The 19,795-nt window shown below is 50.6% G+C and overlaps 2 protein-coding genes across 2 annotated transcripts; both read left to right on the top strand.

Moving 5' to 3' along the window:
- The first annotated feature begins 29 nt into the window (after positions 1 to 29).
- Vps28 (VPS28 subunit of ESCRT-I) lies at positions 30 to 4,146 on the top strand. Its single transcript, XM_041672301.1, has 10 exons — positions 30 to 154; positions 1,105 to 1,173; positions 1,679 to 1,707; positions 1,816 to 1,853; positions 2,128 to 2,217; positions 2,787 to 2,892; positions 3,009 to 3,110; positions 3,586 to 3,639; positions 3,728 to 3,819; positions 3,907 to 4,146. Exons 2-10 carry the CDS (start codon positions 1,137 to 1,139, stop codon positions 4,022 to 4,024), a joined length of 666 nt encoding a protein of 221 aa, XP_041528235.1. The 5' UTR covers positions 30 to 154; positions 1,105 to 1,136; the 3' UTR covers positions 4,025 to 4,146.
- A 7,482-nt stretch (positions 4,147 to 11,628) lies between these two features.
- On the top strand, positions 11,629 to 16,020 carry Slc39a4 (solute carrier family 39 member 4). Its single transcript, XM_041672286.1, has 12 exons — positions 11,629 to 12,111; positions 12,503 to 12,787; positions 13,203 to 13,398; positions 13,496 to 13,641; positions 13,729 to 13,900; positions 14,163 to 14,335; positions 14,439 to 14,594; positions 14,664 to 14,783; positions 14,864 to 14,918; positions 15,033 to 15,185; positions 15,466 to 15,653; positions 15,753 to 16,020. Exons 1-12 carry the CDS (start codon positions 11,920 to 11,922, stop codon positions 15,879 to 15,881), a joined length of 1,965 nt encoding a protein of 654 aa, XP_041528220.1. The 5' UTR covers positions 11,629 to 11,919; the 3' UTR covers positions 15,882 to 16,020.
- Positions 16,021 to 19,795: the final 3,775 nt, after the last annotated feature.

Raw genomic sequence — 19,795 nt, forward strand, 5'->3', positions numbered from 1 at the left:
GACGAGCGCCGACCCACTGATTGGGCTAGCTCTGTGCGTAGGCTTAAGTTGGGAGAATGAGCGCCGAGCTGCCGATCGGGCTTCCCGGCAGGCGCAGGCGGAAAAAGCGAGTACCCAGCTGCTGTCGCCATCTCCGGGATTCCAAACGCCCCAGGTACGCGGCAGCTATGGCTGGGTCCCGCAGCATAGGAGCCCTTTGAGCTAAGAGGCCCGATCCCGTCTCCTTTGGGCTCAGCGGCCCTTGCCGCGCGGTCCGTGTCTCAGTAGTCGGTGGGCGCTGTCAGGTGGCATTACTGGCTCATAGCTCAGGTTTCCCTGACTGTGAGGGTGCTCACCTTTCTCCGGGGACTCTGCAGGCTGTTCCTAGCTCCTGCGACCTCAGTATCTCAGGCTCCTCATCGGGCCACTCCATCTCAGTTTGCCTACCTTCCTTGAACTTTTGTTTTCGCCCAATTTCAAAACCTGAGGCGGGTTTTAACTGGTTAAGCCACTGACCTCAACTTCCTTATTAGACAGGACCTTCCCTGGGCCCTGCTTCCACCCTTTCTAGAAGGCATCAACCAACAAGCTTGCCTTGGTTCATTCTTCCAGTAGCTCCCACAGAATTAGGGTGAAACCCTCCTCCACTCACACTCCCCATAGCCCTAGACACCCAGTTCTAATTTCCATTGAAAGGTGTTGCAACACTGGGCCCTTCCCCGAAGCTCAAGATGCTACCCCGAAGCCGGGCGGTGGTGGCGCACGCCTTTAATCCCAGCACTCGGGAGGCAGAGGCAGGCAGATCTCTGTGAGTTCGAGACCAGCCTGGTCTACAGAGCTAGTTCCAGGACAGGCTCCAAAGCCACAGAGAAACCCTGTCTCGAAAAACCAAAAAAAAAAAAAAAAAAAAAAGATGCTACCCCGATTCTTCCATCAGCTGCTCTTCCCTACCTTAACCAAGCTTCCAGAAAGGACTCTCCTGGCTACCCCATGACAGTCCATAGCATCCTTAGTTGTTCCTAAGAGAGTAGAAAAGCTATTCACAAGACACTGACACACCCCTGCCAGAGCCCTGTTCTTGAGGTGTCAGGGACCCCTTGAGTTAGTGTTGGCTTTGCTTCCCAGGTCTCTGTGCTGTAGCTGCCAGGGCCTGCAGGATGTTTCACGGAATCCCAGCTACTCCTGGCGTTGGAGGTGAGTATAGCCTAAGCAGGAGGAAAACGGAGGGGCCCAGGCTTCCCCTGCTGCAGGGACTGTTGGGGAAGGGACCACACTGCCACCTCCATCCCATATTCATAGGCCTTGGGGGTGGCGAGTGCCAGAGCCTTTTATGGTGGATTCTGAGGGCCCAGCAGGGCTCTGCTGGGTGGAGACGATGAACTGCAATGTGGCCAGAACCTCTGGTATCCTGAGCACCTCTGGGTTTCCAACCTTAGGCTGTGAAGCACGTGGCAGACTTTTATTTGTATCATGTAATAGTTCTATCGACAAAGTATGATCACCTTGCTGTGGGTGGAGAGCTAAACCCAGCGTTCAGTCTGTAGGCTCTTAGAGGCAGTACTGGTAGGAGGTAAGGCTAGAACCCCTATTCTGTAGCTCCCTCTGAGCTGTTTGGTACATGGCATGGGAAGTAGCTGAGATGGGACAGCCCCGGGGTCGTCTTGTGATCACCTGTCAGCTCCCGCCTGCTCTGTTGCAGCCCCTGCAAACAAGCCGGAGCTCTATGAGGTAAGTAGTAGATATTTAACTGGCCACAGCCACTGCAAACACCATGTGACAGTCGCTGGTTCCGTCACCACCTACTGATGCTGGCTGTCTTGCCCACTTTCCCAACAGGAAGTAAAGCTGTACAAGAATGCTCGGGAGCGGGAGAAGTAAGTCAAATATCTGAGCACACGCATGCGCCCATCCTGCCTCCCTCTGTGGCAGGCCCCAGCGGTCTCCTCACAAAGCTGCCACCACACCAGTGGTTGGGGAGGAAATGGGGTCAGGCTAGGGAGACAGTTCCTGAGGATTATCTACCAGGAATGGAGTGAGGGGTGGGCTGTATTGTGCTGTTGCTACAGAGCAGCAGGTGGCTGCCCTGGGTTCCAGATGCCAAGGCTTTCCGGCCTCAGAGCTATGCCCTGACGGATGGCTGTGTCTTAGGTATGACAACATGGCGGAGCTGTTTGCAGTGGTGAAGACCATGCAGGCCCTGGAGAAAGCGTACATCAAGGACTGTGTCACCCCTAATGAGTAAGCAAGCCTGTGGCTTCAGGTGTTGGTGGCCATCAATTCTCAGAAGAATGTTTCTCCCTTCCCTGACGCTCATGGGTTCAGTAAGCGGCACAAATGTAGGTCCAGGACTTAAGCTATGGGGTAGTCCTGGTGGCTACCAGCTTTTGGGCCATGTTAGCCAGGGACATTCTGTAAGGGTGAGTATGGTTCTGCCCTCGGGAGGTGAGCTGCCCCCTGGGGACAGCATAGTCTAAGGAATCACTGTCCAGCATGGATACTGGCACTTTGTTCGGAGATTACAAGCCAGTGTGGCTGGACCAGGGGCTGCCCAGTGGTAATGGTAAGGGATTTCTGATACCTTGGTCTGAGGTGAATAGAGTAGACATCTGGGCTCTGGTGTGGAGTTCCTGGCCAGCCCACACAGATTCTTTGTGATAGTTATGACATACCTCCCTGCTCTTGTCCAGAACTCTGTCTACAGACCCATTAGGAAGTCTTTGGCCCTCTCGGCCCTTCCATGAAAGCTGCTGTATCTAGACTTGCTGAGGGGGAGAACAGTGAGCCAAGCTAGACTCTCCTCTCCCTAGATACACTGCCGCATGCTCCAGGCTCCTGGTCCAGTACAAAGCTGCCTTTCGACAGGTTCAAGGCTCAGAGATCAGCTCCATTGATGAGTTTTGCCGGAAGTTCAGAGTGAGTGAACCGGTCCTTCCCTCCATCCTGCAGGAAAGGTGTGGTGGGATGTGGAAATAATACCCTGGCCTCCTGGAGGCCCAGTGATGCCCTGAGACCATGTCTGTGCCCCTTAGCTGGACTGCCCACTCGCCATGGAGAGGATCAAGGAGGACCGACCCATCACTATCAAGGACGACAAGGGCAATCTCAACCGCTGCATCGCAGATGTAGTTTCGGTGTGTCCTACAGCTCCTGGGAGGGCCCTGTGGGGACTAGGGGGAAGGAACTACCAGCCTGGGTCAGTCATGAGTGTGTATTCGTGGAGGTCCTGGTGCTAAGCCGTAATCTGGGAGGGGTCACCACAGCTATGGCTCAGGAGAGAAGCATCCATAGAGCCTGAGTCCCCCATGACTGAGTTCCGTACCGGGAAGGGAAACATACGCTTGATCTACTCTGGCAGGGCCACAGATTGAAGGGGTTGTGTACCCCAGATTCCCACACTACTCTCACAATTGTGGTCCCCAATGTGTGTAGACCCAGAAGGTCGGTAACCTAGGCAGGTCTTCGGTGTAGTCCTCAGGCAGAAAGGAACCACTAGTATACAGTGTGGAGAGGAAGATGGATGGGATCGTGGCCCTTGTGACAGGTCTGTAGGCCGCAGAGGATCTCTGCACCCCTACTGAATGGGATCCCTAATGCATGTGTTCCCAGCTCTTCATTACAATCATGGACAAGCTGCGTCTGGAGATACGCGCCATGGATGAGGTACAGGAGTCGGGCAGGGAACCTGGGCCTGGATGGAGGGGAACAGAACAAGGTAGGTAGGGTCTCAGCCTGGCCCTCGTCTCTGTAGATTCAGCCGGACCTACGGGAGCTAATGGAGACCATGCACCGGATGAGCCACCTGCCTCCAGACTTTGAGGGTCGCCAGACCGTCAGCCAATGGTGAGTGGCTGTCCTGAGCAGGTGGAGCCAGCCCCGTGGTGATATCATAGTCCTACCGCTCATATGCGCTTGCGCCTGTGCCCCTAGGCTGCAGACCCTGAGCGGAATGTCCGCGTCTGATGAGCTGGATGACTCCCAGGTTCGCCAGATGCTCTTCGATCTGGAGTCAGCTTACAATGCCTTTAACCGCTTCCTACATGCCTGAGCCTCACCCAGGCCAGAATAAGACTGATGGAGATGTACCGCCCCAGTTCCCCAGTATCTACGCCTGTCCTAGATGTCTGTGTTGTCAATGGGTTACCCCCAATAAAGATCTGTCTGACCTTCCTGCTATGGGCAGCTATGCTGAGCCCGCCCTGTGTGATCTATCTGACCTCCTGACCTTATAGTCGAGCCCTGCCTCCTGGAGGGACAGAGCCCCTGAAGCCACTGCTCCTAAACCAACAAGGTGTCCTGGCCCTGTTGCTCATCCACACTTAGAGCTGCCTCCATAGGAGATGCTAGCTGGGCAATTATAGGGGCAAGGTAAGTCCTCGCAGCTTCTGGCGTGGGGAATACATAGACTGGCCACTGGACCAGATGTGGCTAGAATCTGGCAACCTGGGTGGCTGCCTCCTTGCCCACCATCACTACCTCCCTAGCAGCACCTGAGTTTCCATAAATTCATTCCAGACCACAGGTAGCTCTCCTCCTTCGCTGTACTATACCGAGTAAGACACTATGACCCTGCCACGTGACATTTAGTCCTCCAAGGTCCACTGTGGCTGCATCTGTGTTTTCAGAATAAGGAGCCCCATCGTGACTTGATCAGGGGAGGGGGAGGGAAATGGGAGGCGGTGGCAGGGAGGAGGCAGAAATCTTTAATAAATAAATAAATTTAAAAATAAATAAATTAATTAATTAATTAAGTGTATTAAATGCACTTTCAACTTAAAAAAAAAAGGAGCCCCCATCGCTTTTGGGTGTATATGTTTTTTTTTTTTTAATTGATGTTCTTTGTTGTTGTTGTTGTTGTTGGTTGGTTTGGGTTTTTGTTTGTTTCGAGACAGGGTTTCTCTGTGACAGGGTTCTAGTTCTGGCTGTCCTGGAACTCGCTTTGTAGAACAGGCTGGCCTCAGACTCAAAGATCCACCCCCTCTGCCTCCCAAGTGCTGGGATTAAAGACATGCGCCACCACCACTCCAGTTACTTCTGTTGTTTTCTGATACAAGATCTCACTAAGGAGTCTGGCTGGCCAGGAACTTCTTGTATAGACCAGACTGTCTTCCAACTCAAAGAGATCCTCCTGCCTCTGCTCTGTCTCCTGAGTGCTAGGATTAAAGGTGTATATCACAACGCCTGGCCTTCTGGGGTTTTTTTGAGACATGGTTTTGCTTTGACAGGTATTTGAATTTAAGATAATCCTCCTGCCTCAACCTCCTCAATGCTGAGACTGCTGGTGTTTGCCATCAATGCCAACATTATGGCAGGGTTTAATTGAACCACTTGTCTTCAGTGGCTAGTCATATTGCCCCCCCCCCACACATACCGTTTTTGGTGCTAAGGATAAACCCTAAGGCCTCGTGCATGTCACTAGGCAAATGCTTTACCACCAAGCTACATCCACAGCCCTTAGGTTTTGGGGTGTTTGTTTTTTTTTTTTTTTTTTTAGTCTTACAAATATGAGTATTTTGCCTACATGTGTGTCTGTGCACCACATGCCTGGCTGATGCCATAGGGGCCAGAGAAGGCTGTGGATCCCCTGGAACTAGAGTGAGAGCAGTTAGTTATAAGCTATTGTGTCTATGCTCAGAACCTGGGTCCTCTGGAAGAAGAGTCCTCTGAGCCATTTCTCCAGCCCCTTTTTGTTATTTTGTTTTGTTTGAAATGGCCTCACTATGTGACCCACTCTGGCCTCAAATACAGTTCTGACTCTGCCTCCCTAGTGCTGGAATAACAGGTGTGTGTCATCATGGCCAGATCAGACCTGCTTCAGCTCACTTCACTTTTATTGTTTTGTTTTTATTTGGTTTTTGTTTTTTCCAAAACAGGGTTTCTCTGTGTAGCCCAGGCTGTCTTGGAACTCAGAGGTCTGCCTGCCTCTGCCTCCCCGGTGCTGGGATTAAAGGTGGGCTACCTTTATTGTTTCTGAGACAAGATTTCACTTTGCAGCCCTGACTGGCCTTGAACTTGTGTAGACCAGGCTGGCTTCCAACCCAAAGAGATCTGCCTACCTCTGCCTCCCCAGTGCTGGGATTAGGGGAGTATACTGTGAAGCCTGGACTTCACTTCTTATATGTAGCTGCTGAATTAAGGCTTGCAATGGTCACAGGGAATTGATAGTAAAGTAGAATTGTTTTGCTCTCTTTTAATTTTTACTGTGATAAAATATAGAAGTTGCCATTGTAGTCATTTTGGTCACAGTTCAGTGGCATTAAAGGTCACGCACACTGTGGTCATCGCTACAGCTTTATCTCCCAGCTGAACCTTTGGTGCGGTCACACCAGTTCCCAGGCGCTGACCTCACCACTTGCTCTTTATTCGCCTGAGGGAGCAAATGCTAGGGCTTACAAGAGAGCCTGAGAGGGAGCTCTTAGGAGTTGTGTTTTCCCTTTAATCGTGTGAGTCCTAAGGGCAGTTCATCAGGTTTGGGGGCAAGTGCCAAGTTACCCAGCGAGCCATCCCACCTACCCCAGACATTGGTTTATATCCCTTCTCAAACAACGGTGGCAATGGCCATGAGCTTGCTGGAAATGACAAGGTGGGTGAACACCACAGCGGATGATAGAATACACCATACAGACAGAGTTTGAGTGTGGAGTTTATTGAGAGGAGAGGAGGGGGAGGAGGGGAGGAGGGGAGAGGGAGAAAAGGGGGAGGGCGCAGAGAAGAGAGTGGGCGGAGCTTGTCTCTTAAAAGGACAGGGTACTTACTGTCTGTCATGCAGGCACTGTGCCAGGGTGTGCCTGGATCCTAACTTTCCTCCCTTCTTTTTTTTTTTTTTTGGTTTTTCGAGACAGGGTTTCTCTGCAGCTTTGGAGCCTGTCCTGGAACTAGCTCTGTAGACCAGGCTGGTCTCGAACTCACAGAGATCTGCCTGCCTCTGCCTCCCGAGTGCTGGGATTAAAGGCGTGCGCCACCAACGCCCGGCCCTCCCTTCTTATTTTTATTAAAAAGGTGAGGAGTTAGGAATGGCAGATTAAGGGATTGAGGGCGTTGAGTTCTCAGAACTGCTTCCTACTGATTTGCGGCGGGGCCGAGGGCGGGGGACCTGAGACAGCTGGATGCAGGCCACATTGTGGGGTAGCCGGTTGTTTCACTGCTGTCCAGGCTCTGTGGAACTGTCCAGTGTTTCTTGGACCTGGTGAGGTGCTAGCAGAGCAGAGGACAAGGTTAAATTTAGGGAAAAATGTTTCTTTAGGTCCTGGTGATTGAGGAGAAAGAGTGTCAGGACCAAGGGAAGGTGGGAAGGCTTCAGCTCTTAGGGCCTGGCAATTGACGGAGGGGGCACCCGCCCTGTTCGAGGTGAATCCTCCAAGTTAGCTCCCTGGAACTTGCAAGAATTGAGTTTGTGAAAACATAAGTTTTAGACACATTAGTATTTTTACTGTTTCTAATCTGTACTGAAATTTAAATATTTATTTATTTATTATGTATACAATATTTTGTCTGTACGTATGCCTGCAGGCCAGAAGAGGGCACCAGACCCCATTGCAGATGGTTTGAGCCACCATGTGGTTGCTGGGAATTGGACTCAGGACCTTTGGAAGAGCAGGCAATGCTCTTAACCTCTGAGCCATCTCTCCAGCCCCTGTACTGAAATTTAAATGGTAGTATATTTATGTCGGAAATGACTGACAGATGGTTTTGTTTGTTTTTATAATTTTTTTTTTTTGGTTTTTCGAGACAGGGTTTCTCTGTGGCTTTGGAGCCTGTCCTGGAACTAGCTCTGTAGACCAGGCTGGTCTCGAACTCACAGAGATCCACCTGCCTCTGCCTCCCGAGTGCTGGGATTAAAGGCGTGCGCCACCATCGCCCGGCTATAAATATTTTTTAAACATTTATTTGTTATGTATACAATGTTCTGCCTGCAGGCCAGAATAGGGCACCAGAACTTATTTTAGACGACTGTGAGCCACCATGTGGTAGCTGGGAATTGAACTCAGGACCTCTGGAAGAGCAGCCAGTGCTTTTAATATCTGAGCCATCTCTCTAGCCCCTGTGACAGATGGTTTTGCACAATGAAAAGTATCTTTTTTATGTCTATAGTTAGAATGCCACCAAAAGGATTTTAAAATCTTTATCTTGGGCTGGAGAGATGGCTCAGAGGTTAAGAGCACTAGCTGCTCTTCCAGAGGTTCTTTTTTTTTTTTTTTTTTTTTTTTTTTTTGGTTTTTCGATACAGGGTTTCTCTGTGGTTTTGGAGCCTGTCCTGGAACTAGCTCTTGTAGACCAGGCTGGTCTCGAACTCACAGAGATCCACCTGCCTCTGCCTCCCGAGTGCTGGGATTAAAGGCATGCGCCACCACCGCCCGGCTTCTTCCAGAGGTTCTAAATTCAATTCCCAGCAACCACATGGTAACTCACAACCATCTGTAATGAGGTCTGGTGCCCTCTTCTGACCTGAAGGTAGAGCACTGTATACTAATAAATAAATCTTAAAAAAAAAGAAAAAAAAGTTTTAAAAAAATAAAAATCTTGATCCTTGCAGTTATGCTAGTGGCAGTGCTCTGCCAGAGCTAGATTAGTGGCTGATCGGAATCTTAATGGTTTATGCTGAGACTCTGGACCCTACAATAACAGCAGCATAATGCAAGAAAGAACTCTGGAACTTGTCTTATTCTTTTAAAGATTTCAAATCACTTGCCTTTATCATCACATAAGCCTTTTATCCTCAGACCTTTATAACTTGCATGTACACACCTTAGTAACGTGCATTTGCCTCCCTGAAAACACCTTCTATTTAAACACGGTCGGACGCTATGCTGAAGTCTGTTTGTGAGGCTGTCCCCTTTAAACTGGCAAACCTCCCAGCCGTCAAACTGCATCAGGATAAAATTTTACTTGAGTTATTGATTTTAAAATGACAGAGAACTTACTGGATTGGCTACCCAGACAGTCACCCCAGGGTCCGCCATGGTCATTAGGGCAACATCTATCTTAAGGCTGACAGCATGAGGTGGGGCCTGATAGGCTCAGAAGGTCCTGTGGATTAGGAGTTTGTAGGATTCCTCAGTGTCCTGTTGTCCATGGTCTGAAGAGATTTGCAGCAGTTTAGATGAAAGGCAGTGTATCCCCATGGTTAGCGCTTTTGCGTGAAGTGAGTTACAGATGAATGTTCTTTTGTACCCATTCATCTTCTTTGGAGGAAGCAGGGGTTGCTGCCAGGAGCCAACCTGTCTCTCTGTTACAGAAAGCCTTTTTAATTAGACATTTAAATGTCCTATTCCCCAGATCTCTGAGCATTTGCGGGCTGTCTATTGGGTATATATGAGTTATGACTATCTGGGATCTTCCTGGAGAGCTGGGTCCGAGCTGAGAGGTTTTGGAGGAATGTTTTACCCAGAGTCCACCATCTTGACCGTAACTCGTTTTAACTTAACAGGTCAGATTTTTACTTGTTTTTTTTTTTTAATTTAATTTATTTATTATAATTTATTTATTTTATATATATAGTGTTCTGGGCACCAGATCTCATTATAGGTGGATGTGAGCCATCATGTGGTTGCTGGGAATTGAACTCAGGACCTCCGGAACAGCAGTCACTTCTCTTAACCTCTGAGCCATCTCTCCAGCCCTAGATTTTTACTTGTGAAGGACAAAGAAGAAAAAAGTTTTTGCAATAGAAGCTTAACAGTGAAACAGACAACAGTGAAGAACAGCTTACAGGAAAGGCTGTCGGTTAGCTCTTGTTCGTCTGAAGTAGATCTTCATAGCCTTAAATTTTTATCATTATATAGAATATATTTTAAAGCAGAGTTCAATCACATAGACAGTATGTTGTAACAGATCTAACCACATATTTATCATCTGAAAGTACATACCCATTTAAAACATTTGAGACTTATTGCTTCCTTAGAAGGAAATGCAATGAATAGAGCTCATTGGGATTAAGAGGACACTATGGCTGTTTAAAGCACTTTTCTAAACTGTAGCTGAATGTGCACATATAGCAGCTGAATTTAAGTTGCCGACACACACACACACACAGAGGTAAAGTTAGTTTAAAAGTCATATGACTAGCGATGGTGAGGCAGCTTGGCTTTCCACTTCTGATTCCCACGTTGTTAGGAGAGCTGTTACAGGTGGGGAGGATCCCTGTGTAATAAAAACCTCAGCCATGCCACGGTGGCAGTGGGAGGGGCACGAGCAAACGGACAACAATGACACGGGTGCATGAGGCTTGGCTGTATTGGCCTTCCAGGATTCAGGCAACTCTCCCTAGGGAAGCCTGGACTGACAAGCCTACACTAAGATTTCTCCCTAGAGGCTGACAGTATTTGAACAGTGGACAGCCAGTCTGCAGAGGAAGGAGACCAACCCAGGCTCAGCCCCCCCCCCCCCTGGAAACGGAAAAGCCGGTTTGGTTATATGACATCTTCAGAGCTACATGTTGGAATGTTCTTTTCATTGTCTTCACCCTGGCTCTCCCACATCCCAAGCACATCTCCTCTGTAGGATGAGAACTGGAAGCCACACTGTAGGGATCCTAGCCATAAGAATCACTGGCGTGGCCGGGCGGTGGTGGCGCACGCCTTTAATCCCAGCACTCGGGAGGCAGAGGCAGGCGGATCTCTGTGAGTTTGGGACCAGCCTGGTCTACAAGAGCTAGTTCCAGGACAGGCTCCAAAACCACAGAGAAACCCTGTCTCGGAAAAAAAAAAAAAAAAAAAAAAAAAAAAAAAAAGAATCACTGGCGTGAATGTGTGTGTGTTAGGAGCAATTGACCCCTGAGCTCAGGATACCCGGCTAGATCCTCTCCCCCACCCTGCCCTATCCTCCAGAATACTAGGGGACAGAGTCCTCTTGGCATTAGGCTTCCAGTTCCACACCCCAGCCACACCCCAGAGAGCTAGGGTCTGGAGTGGTATGCACCTAGGTGGAAGAGGGCTACCCACAGTCCCCTTCCAGAAGGCCAGAAGACCTTGTGACCAGGGGATTGTCAGCTCCCTGGAGACCTAACCCCTCCTTTAGCCTGCTACCTGGGGATAGAGATAAGGCTCTGGGGTCAAAGGCTAGAGGGATCGATCAGGGAGGGTCAGAGCTGGGAAGATCAACCCTACCCCAAACGTCCTGTGCTTAGGCCTAGAACTCACAGCAGAGCCTCTCAACCTCCTCCTGACCCCAAAGACTAGCCAGGTGTTGGCTAGGACCAAGGTCACATCTTCTCTTCCTGTTTGTCTGGGTTAGGGCTTTAACCATTTCCTGGGGATTTTCCCCTAAGGGCTGGAGGTGGGGAAGGTGGGGAAGGTGGGGAATGTGACTCAGCAAGTCCTTTCGCCTTTCAGATATCTCCCTTTACAACCCGTGCTGGGCCCAGAGGCCATAGCCCAGAATCCAGAACACCACCCCCACCCCCACTCAGGCCCCAAGATTTGGGATTTGTCTAAGCTGCTTGAGCTGAGAGGCAGCTGAGGAAGGGTGGAGATAGGCCTAAGGGCTCTCCTGAAAACGTTAAATAGAACACCCATGTTTGACTTGGTAACAGGTCTGCAGCTCTGCCCCTGATCTCCTAGCTCGACCTCCATAGGCAAAGCAAGGAGGGAGTGACCTGGGCTCTTCAGGGAGCAGAGAAGGCTCTGCATTTCAGTTCTGGGTGTGACAGGCAGGAGAGGGGATGCTCAGGCACCCACCCAAGGAAAGGGACCCACTCTGCTCCAGCCCCAGGAGGCAGCAGCTCCTTGCCCCCTTGGCTTTCGGGGAGGATCTGCCACTGGAATGGTTAACCCGACAGCCAATCACAGGGCCGTGCAGGAAATACCTGGGAGAGGTCCTGGTGCTAGGGCAAGTTGAGCCCAGCCCCAGTCTGGTCTCAGGCAGCCCCAGCCGTCTACTACCAGCTCAGACGCCAGCGGTCTTCACACAGCACCCACAGCAAGGAGCACTTTGGGGGCCTGAGGCATGGGGTTCCCAGCCCGGCTCACACAGGGGCTCCTGTTGGCCATGCTGCTGGTCACGGCACCAGCGGTCCAGCCCAGTAGCCTGCTAAGCCTGCTCATCTCCGGTCAGGGCGCTCTGGATCGGCAGCAACTGGACTGCCTGTTAAATACGCTGGCGGTCCGTGTGCACTGCACCAACGGGCCGTGTGGAAAGGTAACAGCCCCACCCGACGGGTCCCCCAGCACCGGCCCCTTCCTGCCCGCTCCACCCTGCGGCAGGCAGCAAAGGGACCTGGGCAAACTCCAGGAGGCGGGTCTGGAGGCTGGTGTCTGAACCTACTTGCAGGCTGGAGCCGAGCCTCCTCTCCTCAACTGGGGGCTTATACAGGCCTGGCCTCCCTCTTGGGACACACAATTTCCCGTGGTGACTTCAGGACCATCCACCCTCACCTCTTCAGGAGGGGGAGTAACTGCTGGGAACCCATCTGTGTAGGCTAACCATACAAAGGGCCGAATAGGACATAAGATAGCTGATAGAATCTATTCCCCGCCTGTGCCTGGTGGACCCGATTCAACACAGATCCTGTTTATCTGTCTGCCCATAGTGCCTATCTGCCGAGGAGGTCTTGACCCTAGGCAAACCTGACAAGCCAGGGCTTGCCCCAGAACCGGTCCTGGAGTCCAGATACATTAGCCACCTTAGTGCTGCTGCTGCCCTCTACCTTAACAACCCAGAGGAAACATGTAAGGACATCCAAGATGGCCTCTTGGCCTCCCACGTGGACCATTACCTGACCCTACTGGAGAGTCCGGAGGCCATGACCTTGGGTCTGAGCCAGCTACTGCAGAAGATTGAGGCCCCTGTTACCAACCAACCCACCAGGGAGGAGGTGAGGGCTTAGGGGTTTGCTGGGGGTAATGAGAAGGACCAGCGTGTCATGGAAGGGAGGCTGCTCCTGCAGGGGAAATGGCCCATGTGAAGCCCTTGGCGTCTGACTTACTACTTGGGAAGCTGAAGTGTATTGGGCATGAGAATTGGGTGTTCGCTGTTGAGTGGAATAGGGACGTCAGGAGTCTGGGGAACCCTTTGGTGGTCAGAAAAGCCCTAGGAAAAGGAGGTCAAAGGCCAGAGTGAAGGCGGAAACTAGCTGGGACAGGGCTAGGTGGTGGCATAAGGAGGGGCTGTGCTGATGTCTGAGAAGTAATTTGAAGAGTCTGGGATTGATGGGAGACTCGTCCAGGGGCCTGTGGTAGGATGGATCCGGAAGCTGAGGCCATTAGAGCTGAGACCACTCTCTTCTCCAGCCCTGTGTAGATGTTCCCCAACTGCTGGAGGAGGCTGAGGAAGCAGGAGCTTCCAGAAGCCCCGGCCTGGTCCTGACTGCTTTGCTGGACCATGTCATTAATGGGTCCTGCTTCCAAGGCCTGCCTAGCCCTCAGTATTTTGTGGACTTTGTGTTCCGGCAGCACAATAGCGAGGCTCCCAATATCACGCTGGCTGGTGAGGCCTAGGCTGAGATTCTCAGCCTCTACTCCTGGGGGAGGGAGGGGACAAGGCTGGTGCCCACAGACTATTCACTGACTGTTCTTTCTGCCAGAACTGGAGGCTTTGATGCATCAACTTGGGGTGGGTGGAGAGGACCACAGTGACCATGATGACCACAGTCATCTGGACAGGGCAGCGAACCACCAAGACTCTGAGCCCCTCGCTACCCACAATAGCAGCTCCAGTGTGTGGGACACGGTGAGCCACTCTTTCTGTTCTGGAGAAAGATGGGTTTCCATGGTCTGCCAAGACACCTGACCCCCATGCTTCTCCCCCTGCTCCCAGATGTGCCTGAGTGCCAAAGATGTGATGGCTGTGTATGGGCTGTCTGAAGAGACTGGGGTGAGCCCTCAGGCCTGGGCCCAGCTCAGCCCTGCCTTGGTCCAGCAGCAGCTAAGTGGGGCCTGCAGCTCCCATTCCACCGTCCAAATTCAGGATCAGCTCAGCCAAACAGAGAGTGAGTGCCTGCCCCAAGGTGTGCCTGGCTGGCCCAATCCCTGGGTGCTGGCCTCATGTCATTGGTCTCCATGGGAGCTCTGAGGAAGGAGAAGCCAGTGCGGGCAGGAAGGATACTGGATTTGGGGGCAAGAGGGCCAGTGTAAACGGACACCTGCCCCCACCTGACAGCCCATGGGCCTGTTGAGCACCTGCTCACTCCTGGGCTGGCCTTGGGTGACTCTTGAGGAAGCTGGGGGCTTTCAGTGTCGTTTTGCCCACAGGGTATCTGTATGGCTCTCTGGCAACCCTGATCATCTGCCTCTGTGCCGTGTTTGGCCTTCTGCTCCTGACTTGTACCAAATGCAGCACCGCCACGCACTACGTCATGCAGACCTTCCTAAGCTTGGCTGTGGGCGCACTCACTGGCGACGCCCTTCTGCACCTGACGCCCAAGGTTAACCCTCACTCAACAGGATCCTCACCCCCTTTCCTGCCTTTCCCTAGTCCCAGACCCTCGTGGCCCGGTAGTCCCCAGTCAGTAGACCCTTCCTCCCTAGGTGCTGGGACTGCACACACACAGTGGGGAAGACCACTCCCATGAGGAGGTGGGCGTTGGTGCGCAGGCCACCTGGCGCCTGCTGGCGGTGCTCGGAGGCCTCTACATCTTCTTCCTGTTTGAGAGCTTCTTCAACCTCCTGTTGCCCAGGGACCAGGTCAGGCTCTGGAGAAGCAGGAGGTGGGATGGGTAAGGGCTTGACAGGCTCTGAACAGTTTTTCCTCAGGATCGTGAGAAGGATGGGCCTTTCAGCCACGGTGGACACAGCCATGGAGTGTCGATGCAGCTGGCACCCAGCGACCTCCGGCAGTCCAAACAGCCCCACGAGACCTCCCGCTCAGATCTGGTAAGTGGCGATCGCATCCTACCCTACATGGAACCCTTTAGTTATCTACTTGAGCCCGGGTTCATTCTTGCTCACCCCAGGTAACAGAGGAGAGCCCAGAACTCCTGAACCCGGAGTCCCAGAAACTGAAATCAGGTGAGCCCCAAGGGAGATCCTGGAGGGCTGTGGATCTGGGGTTTGCCCGTAGGCAGAACTGCAGGACCTGGCCTGCAGGACCCACACCTGACACCTGGCGTGCCTTGCCCACAGAACTGAGGATGCTGCCCTATCTGATCACGCTGGGTGACGCGGTGCACAACTTCGCTGATGGGCTTGCTGTGGGCGCAGCCTTTGCATCCTCGTGGAAGACTGGGCTGGCCACCTCTTTGGCGGTGTTCTGCCATGAGCTGCCCCACGAACTGGGTGAGCGGTGGGGTGTGGCTTGAATGGGCGGGGCTTAGTGGGAGTGATCTATTCTAGAGATGAGCGTGACCATCCATCGGAGAAGGAACAAGGCTTCTGGAATGGAGCTCCGGTCATAGGTGGGCGTGGCTAGAGGTAGGATGGGTTGCTGGGAGGTGGAAGGGGGACTGGACTGGCCTTTGAATGGGTGTGTCTGTCTGCGATGTGGGAGTCACTGGTAGGCGGTACGTGAAGTGTGAGCGGGCAGAGCTCTTACTGTCTATTACTTGTTCTGTCCTAGGGGACTTTGCTGCTCTGCTGCACGCTGGACTGACGGTGAAGCATGCGCTTTTGCTGAACCTGGCCTCGGCGCTCACAGCATTCATTGGCCTCTATGTGGCTCTAGCAGTCGGAGTAGGGGAGGAGGGCGAGGCTTGGATTCTGGCGGTAGCCACAGGCCTCTTCCTTTACGTGGCGCTTTGTGACATGGTTAGGATGGTGGAGAGGTTATGCCGCGGTGGGAAACTAAGGGGGGGGGGTGGGCGTTCACCCAACCGGCTACTGAACTGGGGCTCAATTTCTCCTCAGCTCCCAGCCATGATGAATGTGCAGGACCGGCGGCCCTGGCTTCTTTTCCTGCTGCATAATGTGGGCCTGCTGGGCGGCTGGACCGTCCTGCTGCTGCTGTCATTGTACGAAGACAACATCACTTTCTGACAAGCTCTATCCGTTCCCAGTCCTCGTCCCTGTCTCTCGCTTCACCTTTTTGAGCGATCTAATTTTTGGGTCCACTGGGTAACCAGAGGATCGAGGCCTCATTTCTCTGCTCTGACTTCAATAAAGACTTCTTGTTCATTAAAAACAAATACTCTTTCTTTGTAGAGCCTCCTGGTGAAAGCTGTAGGGCGGGGCACCGCCCCCTTCCTCGGCCTTCCTAGTATTTTGTTTTGATTTGTTTTTTGAGACAGGTTACTATGAACAGCCAGTCAGTTTATCTTTCCTTTCTTTCCTTCCCCCCCACCCCGTTTTGTTTTGTTTTGAGACAGTTTTTCTGTGTAGCTTTGGAGCCTGGAACTCACTCTGTAGACCAGGCGGGCCTCAAACTCACAGAAATCCAAATATTCTGCCTCTCAAGTGCTGGGATTAAAGGCATGCACAACCACTTCCCAGATTTTTCTTTTCTATAATTAAGCCTGGGGAATGATCAGTGTTCTCCAGGATCTGGTGAGTCCCTGTCTCCAGTCAAAACTAACATCACCATCACATATATGAGGGTTCATTTCTGTCATGAACACAAGCCTAGCGGTGTTCTTTTTTTTTTTTTTTTTTTTTTGGTAAAGAACAATTTTGTTAAGAAAACGATGACACACAAGTCTAAATTTTCAAGGGAGCAGAGGTCTTTGTTCTTGAAGCTTTGGATTCCATTCACATGCTCCTCATTCTTTCTTCAGACCTCATTCCAGCCGAGTAAGACATGCTTAACTTCCCTGGCAAGGCTGGTTCCTCGGCTCTAGGCCAGACAGCAGAGCTCTGAACCAAGTATGCTACTGCCAGCCTAGTGGTGTTCTTTTTTTTTTAATATTTATTTATTTATTATGTATACAATATTCTGTGTGTATGTCTGCAGGCCAGAAGAGGGCACCAGACCTCATTACAGATGGTTGTGAGCCACCATGTGGTTGCTGGGAATTGAACTCAAGACCTTTGGAAGAGCAGGCAATGCTCTTATCCTCTGAGCCATCTCTCCAGCCCCCTAGTGGTGTTCTAACCGAAGATATGGGACTACTCCACAGCCCTTGGAACAACTGGCTACCTCAGATCCCGTTGCATTAGTCTTCGGAGGCTGACATAAAATTCTACCTTAGACTAGGTGCCTAAAACAACTGAAATTTATTCACTCATTTCTGGACATCAGAAGACCAAAAGCAAGTTATCACCGGGCATAAGAAATGCGTCTAGGTTCTCAAGAAAGTCACCACACAACCCGTAGCATTTCAAGAAGACCAAAAAGTTTACCTCTGCACAAGGCTGTGTGGCTGTGCCCCAACAAGCAAGCACGCATGCCCAGTGGCGGGATTGAAGGGTTTTCATAGCTAACAAAGGGTCCAGGGCCTCACTGAATGGCTAGCACTCAAGCACATATTCCTGTGTGATTGATTAATACAGATCAGTGCAGGTTCTAGGGAGATAACTAAATTTGAACACACATTTTTGATTTCAAAAAGTGTTGATCCTGGCTGGGCGGTGGTGGCGCACGCCTTTAATCCCAGCACTCAGGAGGCAGAGGCAGGCGGATCTCTGTGAGTTCGCGGCCAGTCATGTGGTCTACAAGAGTTAGTTCCAGGACAGGCTCCAAAAAGCTACAGAGAAACCCTGTCTCAAAAAAAAAAAAAAAAAAAAACTTGGAGGCAGAGGTAGGTGGATCTCTCTGAGTTCGAGGCCAGGCTGGTCTACAAGAGCTAGTTCTGAGGCAGGCTCCAAAGCCACAGAGAAACCCTGTCTCGAAAAACAAAAACAAAAAAAAATTTAAAATTTGGATGTCGGGAGGCAGAGGCAGGTGGATTTCTGTGAGTTTGAGGCCACGCTGGTCTACAGAGAGAGTTCCAGGACAGGCTCCAAAGCTACAGAGAAACCCTGTCTCGAAAAAAAAAAATAAGCATTGGCTGCTCTTCCAGAGGTCCTGAATTCAATTCCCAGCAACCATATGGTGGCTCACAACCATCCATGATGAGATTTGGTGCCCTCTTCTGGCCTGCAGGTATACATACCAGCAGAACACTGTATACATAATAAATAAATACATTTTTTAAAAAAATTAAAATTTGGCCGGGCAGTGGTGGCGCATGCCTTTAATCCCAGCACTCGGGAGGCAGAGGCAGGTGGATCTCTGTGAGTTAGAGGCCAGCCTGGTCTACGAGAGCTAGTTCCAGGGCAGGAACCAAAAACTACAGAGAAACCCTGTCTTGAAAATTAAAAAAAAAAATTAAAATTTGGGACTTGAGAAGTGGCTCAGAGGTTTATATATTTATTATATTAATTTACATATTTATATAATATAAATGTTAGTTATTTATTTTAGGGAGGGTCTCACTATTCTTGATTGGTTTGTAACTCCATACACAGACCAGGGCTTTGAATTCAGCGATCTGCTTGCCTCTGCCTCCTAGTGCTGGAAGTAAAGCTATGCACACTACAAAGAGCTTTGGGTTGTTTGTTTGCTTGTTTTTGAGAAAGAGTAGCATGTGGCTTCTTGGGGAGCTATGAGCAAATATCTCCTTACCCCAACGAGGTTACCATAGCAGAGTAAAGAATGACTTCACAAAAGTCCAACTTGGTTAATGGGTTTATTGGGGCTACTCACAGAAGTATAGATACAGAGTTCTATTTATAGAAGGGAAGATGATTCGAAAGCAGTTGGTCACAGAAAAGCTGACATAGCACCAGGCACAGTCTAATTCCAGCTCTAAGGAGTCAGATGCAGGCAGATCCCTGAGTTTCAGGCCAGCCTTGTAGCCAGGACAGCCAAGGCTAAACAGAAACGCTGTCTTGAAAAACCAACTAATGAATCAAACAAGACAAAAGTTCACCTGCCTGGGTGATCACACTCACTTTAGCGCTCAGGGTATTGGAAGGTCCACTCTGGGTCTCTCAGAAACCCTTGCACCTTACAAATTCCAGAGTCCTAGCAACCTCTCTCCAGAAAGACTGTTTCAATTTGGAGGAATGTTTCAACTGCTTCTAACACAGGTTAACAATGGGTAACTACATTGGTCTCAAATGTGCACAGTCCTCCTTGAGAGTGCTAGGATTCCAAGTGTGAGGTACCATGTGAGAGGTCTTAAAGACTTTTTGTTTTTAAGATTTTATTTTATTTTGGTTTTTCCAGACAGGATTTCTCTGTGTAGCCCAGGCTGTCCTGGAACTCACTCTCTCAGTAAACCAGGATGTCCTTGAACTCAGAGATCCGCCTGCCTCTGCCTCTCAAGTGTTGGGATTAAAGGCGCGCACCACCATCACCAACTAAGATTTTATTTTTTAAAGTATGTGTATATGTGCCAGCATGATTGTACGGCTTTAACTCCAGCATTCGGCAGGCAGATCTCTGTGAATTCGAGGCCAGCCGGGTCTTCACGGAGTTCCAGGACAGCCAAGGCTATATAGCAAGACCCTGACTCAAAAAAACAAAGGAAACCAGGCGGTAGTGGCGCACGCCTTTAATCCCAGCATTTGGGAGGCAGAGGCAGGCGTATCTCTGTGAGTTCGAGACTAGCCTGGTCCACAGAGGGAGTTCCAGGACTGGCTCCATAGCTACTGAGAAACCCTGTCTCGAAAAACAAAACAAACAACCCTCAACCCTCCCCCAAAAAACCCAACAACAAAGAAACAACAACAACAACCAAATACTTAAAAAAAAATCTTTAGTGCGATACAGGGTTACCTACCAACTTAGACATTCAAATAGTCCGTCGTTCACTGAGTGAGCAGGGGAAGTGTGACTTTACATGTTCCTGTATCTTTTTCCGGAACTTTCTTTATTGCCTGAGATTTCAAGGTTCTAGATTTAGCTAAGGAGGAAAACCTTGGAGGGAGCGGAGTGGGAATGAGGGGACATGCAGAACCCTCCAACTCTG

This window comes from Microtus oregoni, unplaced genomic scaffold (genome assembly GCF_018167655.1).
Source record: "Microtus oregoni isolate MIOR12 unplaced genomic scaffold, Mior012 000022F_ref0000154, whole genome shotgun sequence".
NCBI lineage: Eukaryota > Metazoa > Chordata > Mammalia > Rodentia > Cricetidae > Microtus > Microtus oregoni.